Below are 13052 nucleotides of genomic sequence, written 5' to 3' on the forward strand. Positions count from 1 at the left end.
AGGGGATCAAATACTTTTTTCCCTCACTGTACGTGAGAATGCTATTCATTGACTACAGCTCAGCGTTCAACACCATAGTGCCCTCAAAGCTCATCACTAAGCTAAGGATCCTGGGACTAATCACCTCCCTCTGCAACTGGATCCCGGACTTCCTGACAGGCTGCCCCCAGGTGGTAAGGGTAGTTAACAACAAATCTGCCACGCTGATCCTCAACACGGGGGCCCCTCAGGGGTGCGTGCTCAGTCCCCTCCTGTACTCCCTGTTCACCCATGACTGCATGGCCAGGCACGACTCCAACACCATCATTAAGTTTGCCGACGACACAACAGTGGTAGGCCTGATCACCGACAACGATGAGACAGCCTATAGGGAGGAGGTCAGAGACCTGGCCGTGTGGTGCCAGGATAACAACCTCTCCCTCAACGTGACCAAGACAAAGGAGATGATTGTGGACTACAGGAAAGAGGACTGAGCACGCCCCCATTCTCATCGACGGGGCTGTTGTGGAACAGGTTGAGAGCTTCAAGTTCCTTGGTGTCCACATCACCAATGAACTATCATGGTCCAAACACACCAAGACAAAGCCTATTCCCCCTCAGGAGACTGAAAAGATTTGGCATGGGTCCTCAGATCCTCAAAAAGTTATACATCTGCACCATCGAGAGCATCCTGACTGGTTGCATCACCGCCTGTTATGGCAACTGCTCGGCCTCCGACCGCAAGGCACTACAGAGGGTAGTGCTTACGGCCCAGTACATCACTGGGGCCAAGCTTCCTGCCAACCAGGACCTCTATACCAGGCGGTGTCAGAGGAAGGCCCTCAAAATTGTCAAAGACTCCAGCCAACCTAGTCATAGAATGTTCTCTCTGCTACCGCACGGCAAGCGGTACCGGAGCGCCAAAAGGCTTCTCAACAGCTTCTACCCCCAAGCCATAAGACTCCTGAACAGCTAATCATGGCTACCCGGACTATTTGCACCCCCACCCCATCTTTTTACGCTGCTGCTACTCTGTCAATTATTTATGCATAGTCACTTTAACTCTACCCACATGTACATATTACCTCAACTAGCCGGTGCCCCCGCACATTGACTCTGCACCGGTACCCCCCTGTATATAGCCTCCCTACTGTTATTTTATTTTACTTCTGCTCTTTTTTTCCTCAACACTTTTGTTGTTATTTTATTTAACTTTTTTATTAACAAATAAATGCATTGTTGGTTAAGGGCTGTAAGTAAGCATTTCACGGTAATGTCTACACCTGTTGTATTCGGCGCATGTGGCAAATACAATTTTATTTGACTTGAGAATGCAACACACTTTGAAAGGCGGTGACCAACGATACTCACCAACTTGACAAAATCAATCCACTCGCACCCATCAAGATGAGTACGATGTAAAACTTTGCTCTCGCACAGTCACACGGAGTATCTAAGCAGGTGCGCTTCACGCTGCTACAATGTGGTAGCTGCGGGACCAAAACAGCGGAGAAGTTCAGCCTCACGCTTCAACATTCCTTGTTGTTGAGGAAATTGACCCACTACTACTACTTACTTTGTGCATCTATGTCATCTCCCTGAGTCTACCTTTAAACCCAACCTAACCTATGACCTGACCCATCACCTCATGCATTACTGCCCCACACTGGCAAAAAGTAACATCCCCAAAAACACAAAAACTATACCACACATAAATGGCTCCTAGCCTCTCACGCATAGGCTACTTTCTGTCCCTAACACTAAAACGTAATAATATAAAAACAAAATAGAAATATTTTTATAAAAAGTGTAAACTAACTGAAACTAAACTGAATTTCAAATACAAATATAAAAACACAAAACTATAATAACCTTAGCTATAATATCAAGATTTTGGCAAACCTTGGACAGACAACTTCTATAAATTCAGCACACAAAGCAGACCACTTCAGCTTGAATGCCTGTGTTGAATAAAGAAGCTCTGTTTTCCTCCTTTAATTTGAACAAAGAGCAGTTTTGAATGAATTACAATAAACAATTCTGATGCTAGTCGGCATGAATTTTGGTAGTGAGGGTCTTTTGTTGCTAGAAATGTAAGTGAGGGGGGTTATGACAGAATTTCAGTCAAGACATAAAAGCCTGTTTTGAGTCATACCCAAGAAAAGTGCATTATTTATTTCAACTTGGGTAATCATGTCCATGATTGGTTTGAATAAGAGCTTTTGTCAAATGGCATTGATCTATATGAATTCTTCAACCACTGGCAAGAAATTCAAAGTTGAATGAGGCACTATATTGTATAGCACATGGTGCCAATAAAACAAAGAAAATACTATCCAGACTTCCCATGAGAAAAAATGTAGGAAGGAATGTGGGTAGCTCCGTCATAAATGAACCAGCTAAGGCCTATGATTGATGACAGTGTCATGTATTTCACAAAGGCTGCATAAAAATGAAAAAGAAAGAAAAAAATCTTACATAATAGATGGTGTAAAAATAAGCTATGCCTACATATAGCTTAACATCAGTAGTCAAGTGGATATCTGAGAGCAATATGAGCACAGCATTAAGTGGCCATTTGAGAGCAACTCCATCTACGCAGCAAGTTAGCATCCACCATATTGCTTGAACCTGTCTTGTCCTTTCAGATGAGTGAGGAGTCGAGGTAATAGCACATAAGAGGGAACATGGTCACATGGACATTGGATTCTCTGTCTATTAGCACATCCCCCTGCTTGTGATAATGTATCAACTTCAACCTTTGTGTAAACACTATTCTATCCACTAGCCTATTGATGAATTCAACTTTTATCTGTATCAGTTGCTGAATCAATGTTTGCTGGCTCCTGTCTTAAATAGTTTATTACTAGTCATTATAAACCAAACCTTCATCATCCAAGGCTTTCATTTTAAAAAGCTGAGCAAAAATGTAAACAAAACAAAAGTAAATTACTTCAAATCCTAGGACTAAATGGTGAACTGAAGTTTTATACATCCTGCATTGCATAATGCAGTACAATTTCAATCTAAATTAATTATGTATGAATGCCATCAACACCGCTTTTTGAAAACAATTTCAAAAGTTAACAGCTCCCTTCCATGAGCATTTAGTTCAGTAAGCCCAGAGCCAAAACTCGAACTACATCACTGTTATAACACTTCTGTTGTTATTGTTGTGGCTGGTGCTGCTATCATTATTATCAATATTGCAGGACAGAACGCATCAGGAATAAGGCAGAAAATCTGTCTAAGTGTCCAAACTAAGTAAGAATTAAGAGGGATCTGGTCTCACTCTGTCATTTCTGCAGGGCCAAGCGACCAATCAATAGGAAGGCAGTTTGCTAGTCTCCAGCCATAATCCTCAAAAATATTCTTATACGGATTAGTTGCTCCCTCACCCATTTTCATTTTCAGTCTAGAAGTCTAGTCTGACAGCCAAGTGGAGCCCAACCAATACTACACACTTCAGAGCAGCAGCAAACTGTCTAAGAAAAGCAACGTGGTTCAAATATTTCCTTTCATCTTTATTTTCAGGGTAAGACATAGGCTAGGCCTAGGCTGTGTCTACTGCAGCCCCTGGTGATAGATTGCTAATAAAATGTATTCACGCTAGAGTAGTCCCGTGTAGCTCAGTTGGTAGAGCATGGCGTTTGCAAGCCAGGGTTGTGGGTTCGTTTCCCACAGGGGACCAGTATGAAAAAAAAAAAAAAAAAAAAATGTATGCACTCACTAACTGTAAGTCGCTCTGGATAAGAGCGTCTGCTAAATGACTAAAATGTAAATGTACTCTGACTCTACACAATGTTATTAGATAATAATGCTATTTAGGGACATTGCCTACTTCAAAAGCTTTACCACAACGGAGGGCCTAGTGTGCATTTTCACACAAGACTTCCCTTGCATCATCCAGCTCTGACAGAGAAAATGTGGGTTTTATTCAATCTGTAAAGCTGAAGCATTACAGATTCCGCGCTAGAAATGTAAAGGTAATTTCCGATTGAGCCGACATATGTAGCGTTTACCGTGATTGCAGTCTCTGCTAAAGCGGGAACATTCCCTTTAAATTTCGATCATACTGTAAAGCTGAACTACCGCGATGCGGATTGAATAGTGCCCTTAGACTGCATAATCCTGTAGCATCTGGCATTTGTGCAGACAAAACAGCCGAAAAGCTATCATCAGACAAGACACTGCAGCAATAGGTAGGAAACAATGGACAGGAACTGAATACAATGAGCACAAGGGATCCAATTTTGTGGGAGACAGTGAGGCTGCCTGGAGGGTCTCGTCAGAGGCACATTCACTGATATGTAATGAGTGTTATGCTAATGTCAGACGAGAGAACGCAGATCACACAAGCCCAATAAGCCCAGTTGATACATACCTGTATTGTATTTTCTTCACCCGCTTACAATGATGAACCAGTATTTTGTTTATTCAGGGGTATGGAAGCATAAATAATATGCATACATGTTTTTATTAATTGTTGAACCCAGCATTATATGGATGAATGCATGCAACAATAAAAAAGCCCACTTATACCATACAACATCTCTTCCGGTCTGATTTTAATGACATCCTGCTATAACAAGTTTATAGGGGACTAACAACTCTGAGGGGAAAATAACTAGGCCTAATCAAAATATTTGTTTTGGTACAAATATTTTTAGAGCAGTGGGCTAGGCTTAGGACAGTTGTTATGACAGACGTCTTCAAAGTCTAAGAATGTTATTTTTTCTACATTTCAGTGGCATAATGTGCAGTAGTTTCAAAATCACTGATTTTAATCCAGCATCCCTCATCAGGGATTGTGTTGGGAGCTTTACTTGTTCCATCAGTTGGCACCTCAGTAAAGACCTAGCCTTCTCTGTCTTTGATTATACTAAGTGCATAGTCGCCAGATGTGACCAAACCCAATTATCTGTTGTACGGCACAACCACTTCTGTTGACAGCGGGGTACAGCAGCAACCCCCTCCCCCCAAAATAAAGCCATTGTTCTTCATTACTTCTCAGGGCACCAGAGAAAAACAGAGAGCAGCAGCAAATATACAGGTCCATTTCCACACCAGCATTCAATCACTGACCTACTGTCTTGATAGATAGCCAAACTCAATACAGGATACAGGAGGGGGGCATTCAAATTATGTTTAGAAATGAGAGCTCAAATGACCTAATCTGACTCCTAATAGAGTTAAATGAGGTTAACAGATTCAGTCTCACTAAAAAGGATATCCAAAGGCCTACTCCAAACATCGTGAAACCAGCCTCATACAAAGCAAACTGTATGGTTCTTCTGTTTAGCTGGGAAACAATGGCAATGGGAAAAATCTATAAATGCTATTTCGTTAACCCACTGCGAGGCTGCCGCATTTTGGACTTCTAACCCCTTTTAAACATTGTGTGTTGGAGCTACAGACTTCTGGGTTGTATCATTGGATTTGTCTATTTCTTCTGCATCATTTTAGTCTGTGTGATTAACGGGGGCTGAGCTAGAGCGGCGTTTGTGAGACAAGGGCAGATCCCGAAGGGGTCCGGGCCGGGTCTTTTTACAAAAACATCTGTAGAGTCCGAATGGTTTGACTCCCACAAACACGCACATGTAACATGTTTTGCTCTATGGCGCTCACAAGCTACACAAGAGTCATTAGAAGGTAAGGGGTTCTTCTACATTGAAGATCAAAGGAAATCCAAGGACAGTGTCTATAATACTGTAATAAGCTCACAATGTTGCTGTCACAAACTCCAAACTCCACACAGTTGACACTGATTAGTTGGATATTAATTTCCCACTGAGCAAAGAATTTCTGTAGTTACAGCATTCATACAAATTCACTTATTTGTATATTTTCTTGACCCCCTTTTTCTCCCCAATTTCGTGATATCCAATTGCGATCCAATTACGATCTTGTCTCATCGCCGCAGGTCTTTGGTTTGGCAGACCTTATTTTTGGGGGGTCATTTGTCAATAAAACTCATGAATGAAAATGTTTATGTCAAATTTTGTTTTTGTTTTACTTGTAGCCCTGGTTGTCCTGAAAAGAAAATGGTAAAACTCTTCATTGTGAGGCTAAATATAAGGGCTGGACATGCAGATAAACGAAAGTCAGATAAATGAAAAGCCTATATTTGCTGGAGTCTCGGGACTGATACCGTTAAAATGCCTAGGTTAACTGCAGGATAAATTACTGCCCCTTAGGCCAATGGTGATTTCTGAAAGTACACACTAGTTAGGCTATATTGTTGGCTTTGAAAGGAAATAGATCGTCACAAAACCATTAAATGAAATGGACTAAGATTAAGAACTTCAAATGCCTCGTCAGCTGATCGATTTTAATTGGAGCACATGAGTGATTTGATGACTGCGTGTAAGATGAGCTCAAAACCATTGCGTGCACCAATCCGCCTGCAGCGCTCTCTTGGCCTGAATACACTGCCATATTTACCATAGCTGCAGGTAAATTATTGATGTGCTCTGTCTGACTGTAGGCCTACCCCAAGATTAGTTTGAAATCAACAAAGGTAGCAAATGTGATACCTTATCCAGCATTGTTCCAACAATGGACACGTGACAATGTGGTACATTGAAGTTTGAGCTTCATTCGTGTGAAAAGCAGCAGTAGCGACTATTTAATATCACGTGTTGAATGCACTGTATTGACTGAGTCGGTCTGATTAGGCTACATTAGCTTATATAAAAACAAAACGTAATAATACAAGGTTGAGAGCTTCAAGTTCCTTGGTGTCCACATCACCAACGAACTATCATGGTCCAAACACACCAAGACAGTCGTGAAGAGGGCACGACAAAGCCTATTCCCCCTCAGGAGACTGAAAAGATTTGGCATGGGCCCTCAGATCCTCAAAAAATTATACATATGCACCATCGAGAGCATCCTGACTGGTTGCATCACCGCCTGGTATGGCAACTACTTGGCCTCCGACCGCAAGGCACTACAGAGGGTAGTGCGTACGGCCCAGTACATCACTGGGGCCAAGCTTCCTGCCATCCAGGACCTCTATACCAGGCGGTGTCAGAGGAAGGCCCTCAAAATTGTCAAAGACTCCAGCCACCCTAGTCATAGACTGTTCTCTCTGCTACCGCACGGCAAGCGGTACCGGAGTGCCAAGTCTAGGTCCAAAAGACTTCTCAACAGCTTCTACCCCCAAGCCATAAGACTCCTGAACAGCTAATCATGGCTACCCGGACTATTTGCACTGCCCCCCCACCCCATCCTTTTTACGCTGCTGCTACTCTGTTAATTATTTATGCATAGTCACTTTAACTCTATCCACATGTACATATTACCTCAACTACCTCAACTAGCCGGTGCCCCCGCACATTGACTCTGCAACGGTACCCCCCTGTATATATAGCCTCCCTACTGTCACTTTATTTTACTTCTGCTCTTTTTTTTCTCAACACTTTTTTTGTTGTTGTTTTATTTTTACTTTTTTTGTTAAAAATAAATGCACTGTTGGTTAAGGGCTGTAAGTAAGCATTTCACTGTAATGTCTGCACCTGTTGTATTCGACGCATGTGACCAATAAAATTTGATTTGATTTGATTACCTAATATACCTCGTATAAAAACGCTGGCAATGAAATGTAAAAGCGCATTCAAAAGAAGCGCTCTGGAAGATAACACACTGATGAAATGCGCAAATATTCCAGGCCCCTGTGTCTGGAGCGTGAAGTCAAGTGCTCTGCTGGTCGGCTACCGCGTAGCAGCCTAGTGGTGCCAAAAGCCCTGGTCTGCCCTTGAAGGCTCCCGGTTAACTCGCCCAGGCAGGATGAAAACGACTACATCGACCATGATCCTTTGCTAGTTATGGCAACTTTCACCACGATCCTTAGCGATTTTGCTGCCATTAAGCCCCATTCAGCAATATGGCATCACATATAGAACAGTGAGACAGATATTTCCTTGGATTTATAAATGTGAAGATTACGCTTGGCGTTTCCACTCACTACCAAATATGGTAATGAGAGGAAGCCCACTGGCGGCAGTGGGAGAAGATGGAATGAGATGGATTTTGGCCGACATTCTGCCAAATTTCTCATTGATGAAAAATTTGATCTCAATACAGTTTTATGTTCCCAAAACAAGAATCTGTTATGAACAGAGTGGAAGTTTTGTAGACTTTACCCTTTGCAAAAGTTGTCTAGATATAGGCTACCTAAGGTGCGTGCACATCTTGTGGACTGCAATATCATAGGCTATACAGCAAGTGTTGGTACTTGGTAGCTTTCATTAGGGTGAACCTGTTGATGTTTACAGTAAACTAAACTCCCTATTGACTGAGTAGCCTAGCATTTCATTTTGCATAATGGATAGAGTTAGCCCAACATTGTAAATCAACACGTTGTAGAAAAGAGATGGGTGTTTCAAAAAACAAGTGTGCCAGATTTTTAGGAGAAACATTGATTCGTTTCCACAAGATTAGGCTATGGAAATTCACTAAATAACTTTGTTCACATTGAATTGTTAACAAACATGAATTACATATGATACAAAACTGCAGAGATTAAATATAGTTTAGCTAGCCACATCTGAATTGAATTGCCATCTTTTCGGTTCATCATGAAATGTATGCCCAACGCATCTCTTGCTACAGCTCGTGGCATGATACAGTATTTGCAATCTTGAATCAGCTGACAATTTGTAATAGCCTATCCCGTAGACTAGTCTTTAACAGCACACACTTGTCATGTTATATTTTAAGTAAGTCACTGATTTGATTTTTAAAAGGTGTTTAGGAAGCAAGCAAAATCAAAACAGCACCACTAACAACTTTTGTCTCCATCGGTGTACTGTACACAACTGACGCCGTTCCCTGGGTATTCAACTGTAAGGTATAGCTTCAGAGTAGCGTACCTAGCTACATAGATACCTAGCTGTATCTCTATGCATCAACAGTCTGCCAGGTCACACATGCGACACACAATATGACTGACACCCAATGTGACTAATCAATCACACCAGTAGGCCTACGGGTCATAGTTTGAGCAGACTAAATAATATTTCTAAAGATTTCTAATGGCCAACATCATTCAACAACTAATTATATCTGTAATAAAGCTGAGCATTTTCCCGGCAAAATGATGCAATGTAAATTAGCCTACATTTCAGCATGGTAACGCACTCAGAATAGCTAGCCCTAGAAATATTCAGCATTCATTGTAGGCTACGGCGTTCTACAGAATCTGGATATTCGCAACACAAAAGTATTCAGAACATCTGACTGGTTAATTATAACTAACCATATAAAAACTTTTACAGTTGAATTTACGGTCTTTATACTTTGGAAAACAACTATTTTCATATATAATTTCGCTCATTTAAACTGCCAGCTGCAGCTTTGTGAGTATAGCAGTGGCACAGGGCTCCAGACGAGAAGGGAAAACTAGCCAAAGTGATTTGTGTGAGGGGTTAGTATGGAAGACAGAAACATCTGTAACGTAATTTGAGGGAAATTGAAATATTCAAAGAATGTAAAAAATATTTGAGTCTTCTTTTTCTTCATTAGGCACATGAAATATCGTATTCCAACTTGAAGAACAGTTAGGCTACACTCAGTTTCTTAGTTAATCATTATCAATCCAAATTATACGGACATATCCAGAAAAAAGCTTGCTCTGAATGCAGACTCATTTTTGCCCCCCCCCCCCTCCCTCCATGTCCATAGAAATCCATTCAAAAGACGTAGGTTTGTTTAGTTTATCGGCCGAAATCCTACCTTTGTGAAGAGATGCTGGAATCATGAACAAAAAGAGAAGAGTAGCGAGAGATCCGTTGCCTGTGATCGCCATGTTGGACACCTGCTTCAATCTGGCGGCGCGAGTAGTAGCTAGCTACTTCACCTAGGACAACGGGATTCACTTTAATGATATGCATGGCGGGGAGGGGACAATTCAAATTGCATTTTTAAAAAGATGGTATAACAACTGAGAAAGGTTATACACGTGTTACTGTGGATACTTATTGAATAATGAACAACTGAGAGAAAATTGTTTTGTATTTTATTTTCTCATTTTCAACCATTCCAGAACAAGGAATCGTTTTTGTGTAAAGGGTTAAAATAGGTTCAAGGCGAAACATGCAGTGATTTTTCAAAACTAATTATTTGTTGTGTGACAAACAGTGCTTAGATGACTCATAGATGACTTGTCACATGATGAACTGGGTAGTATCATATAGTTGGCAGCTTTTCCATCCATATATTCCTTATATGCTATCAAAGATGCTGGACATGACAATATGTTTTGCATCAATGGCATGTACATTTGCGTAGAAAAATGACCTGCACACACATTCAAGTAAATAGGCTACATCCACTTTGGGCATCATGCAACTAAAATACAAAAACAAGCATACAGTCAGTACTGCATTTCCAATACATATAATCTTGTTGAACATAACTTTCACCGTTATATTTTATTTATTTAACGCAGTACAGCAAGATATAGGCTACTGCCCTATGTCAACATTACATTGATATCAGAGGGCTCATTAGAATGACTGCTCTCTGACAGAAGTAGCCTACAGAGCGGTGTCCCTAGTGCTGGTACCAAGTTACATCATTTTTTACATCAGACAATCTCTTGCAGGAAGAAATATGATCTTGATATTGTGGCTTTCTCAACGTGTACTGATTATAATTGGCCTTCTAGTGGGAAGGCCACAATGACATTAACTGTCTTGAAAATATACCAATTCATAGTAAAACACAAACAATCTGAAATCGTAAGGATTCTTCTATGTCATGTCATACAAAAAAATAATCACACCTCTCTGTTCTCCCTCAATATCAGATTGCAATTTACCTGCTGGGTCTTAACACTCCTTTGATTTACAAAAGTTAGACTAAATTCATATTTTCGAAGGATTAAATCGGTATTGGATATTTCAGGTTGAGTCGAACAGAGCTCAGGACGGATCTCCACAGTGAATCAAGACCAGATGAATGGCCTAATACCTTTCTGATTCGAGCTGTACCCTGCAGAGATTGACACACACACTGAGAGTGGAACTAAAGTATTGCTGCTGTGTTTGATGTAGTCACGCCTGTGTGTTGGAGGTCAGTTGAGGCCCAGTCTCATCCTGTGAACTTATCTAATTAAGACCAGTGTCACGATCGTCGTTAGATGAAGCGGACCAAGGCGCAGCGTGATATGCGTACATTCTTTATTTCTAGTACACACACGAACAAAAACAAACGATACGTGAAGTCCTGGGTTGAACACAAACCTTCCAGAACAAGATCCCACAATAAACAGTGCCAAACAGGCAGCCAAAGTATGGTCCCCAATCAGAGACAACAAGCTACAGCTGCCTCTGATTGGGAACCACCCTGGCCAACATAGAAATACACGAACTAGAACAAAACATAGAAAATAACACATAGAAAATCCACACCCTGGCTCAACATATAAGAGTCCCCAGAGCCAGGGCGTGACAGTACCCCCCCCCCAAAGGCGCAGACTGCGACCGCGCCAACCAAACACAAGAGGGTAGGGGCCGGGTGGGCATTCCGCCTCGGAGGCGGTTCCGGCTCCGGGCGTGACCACCACTCTCTCTCTACCCCCCCGTAGCGCCCCTGGTCTAGTCCCGCTGGCCGGAGCTGGACTGGACACCGGTGGAGCGGATTGCTCTGGCTCCGGCGTGGAGCAGCTGACCAGTGCCGGACCAGGCACCGGTGGAACAGGCACGGACCGTGCCGGACTGACGACGCGCACCACTGGCTTGGTGCGGGGAGCAGGAACAGGCCGGACCGGGCTGGCGACGCGCACCACTGTCTTGGTGCGGGGAGCAGGAACGGGCCGGACCGGGCTGACGACGCGCACCACTGTCTTGGTGCGGGGAGCAGGAACGGGCCGGACCGGGCTGACGACGCGCACCATTGGCTTGGTGCGGGGAGCAGGAACAGGCCGGACCGGGCTGGCGACGTGCACCACTGGCTTAGTGCGGGGAGCAGGAACAGGCCGGACCGGGCTGGCGACGCGCACCACAGGCTTGGTGCGGGGGACAGGAACAGGCCGGACCGGGCTGGCGACGCGCACCACAGGCTTGGTGCGAGGGACAGGAACAGGCCGGACCGGGCTGGCGACGCGCACCACTGTCTTGGTGCGGGGAGCAGGAACGGGCCGGACCGGGCTGACGACGCGCACCACTGTCTTGGTGCGGGGAGCAGGAACGGGCCGGACCGGGCTGACGACGCGCACCATTGGCTTGGTGCGGGGAGCAGGAACAGGCCGGACCGGGCTGGCGACGTGCACCACTGGCTTAGTGCGGGGAGCAGGAACAGGCCGGACCGGGCTGGCGACGCGCACCACAGGCTTGGTGCGGGGGACAGGAACAGGCCGGACCGGGCTGGCGACGCGCACCACAGGCTTGGTGCGAGGGAAAGGAACAGGCCGGACCGGGCTGGCGACGTGCACCACTGGCTTAGTGCGGGGAGCAGGAACAGGCCGGACCGGGCTGGCGACGCGCACCACAGGCTTGGTGCGGGGGACAGGAACAGGCCGGACCGGGCTGGCGACGCGCACCACAGGCTTGGTGAGAGGGACAGGAACAGGCCGAACCGGGCTGGCGACGCGCACCACTGGCTTGGTGTGGGGAGCAGGAACAGGCCGGGCTGGACTGGGAACACGCACCATAGGCTTGGTGCGGGGAGCCGGAACGGGCCGGGCTGGACTGGGAACACGCACCATAGGCTTGGTGCGGGGAGCAGGAACGGGCCGGACCGGGCTGGCGACGCGCACCACTGGCTTGGTGCGGGGAGCAGGAACGGGCCGGGCTGGCGACGCGCACCACTGTCTTGGTGCGGGGAGCAGGAACAGGCCGGACCGGGCTGGCGACGCGCACCACTGTCTTGGTGCGGGGAGCAGGAACGGGCCGGACCGGGCTGACGACGCGCACCACTGTCTTGGTGCGGGGAGCAGGAACGGGCCGGACCGGGCTGACGACGCGCACCATTGGCTTGGTGCGGGGAGCAGGAACAGGCCGGACCGGGCTGGCGACGTGCACCACTGGCTTAGTGCGGGGAGCAGGAACAGGCCGGACCGGGCTGGC

At 45.0% G+C, this 13052-nt stretch overlaps 1 protein-coding gene across 1 annotated transcript in view; it reads right to left on the reverse strand.

The window, feature by feature from the left end:
• The window catches only part of LOC311142057 (cell adhesion molecule 1-like), a gene marked incomplete at both ends in the record, with an annotated part of 471507 nt that extends 461717 nt beyond the window's left edge, over positions 1–9790 (reverse strand). Inside the window, one exon of the mRNA XM_084177610.1 lies at positions 9718–9790. Within this exon, the coding sequence (XP_084033736.1) occupies positions 9718–9790 (73 nt within the window). The remainder of the gene's footprint in view (positions 1–9717) is intronic.
• Between the last annotated feature and the right edge of the window lie 3262 nt (positions 9791–13052).

The sequence above is a fragment of the Coregonus lavaretus genome (assembly GCF_964263955.1).
Source record: "Coregonus lavaretus genome assembly, chromosome: 15".
Taxonomy (NCBI): Eukaryota; Metazoa; Chordata; class Actinopteri; order Salmoniformes; family Salmonidae; genus Coregonus; species Coregonus lavaretus.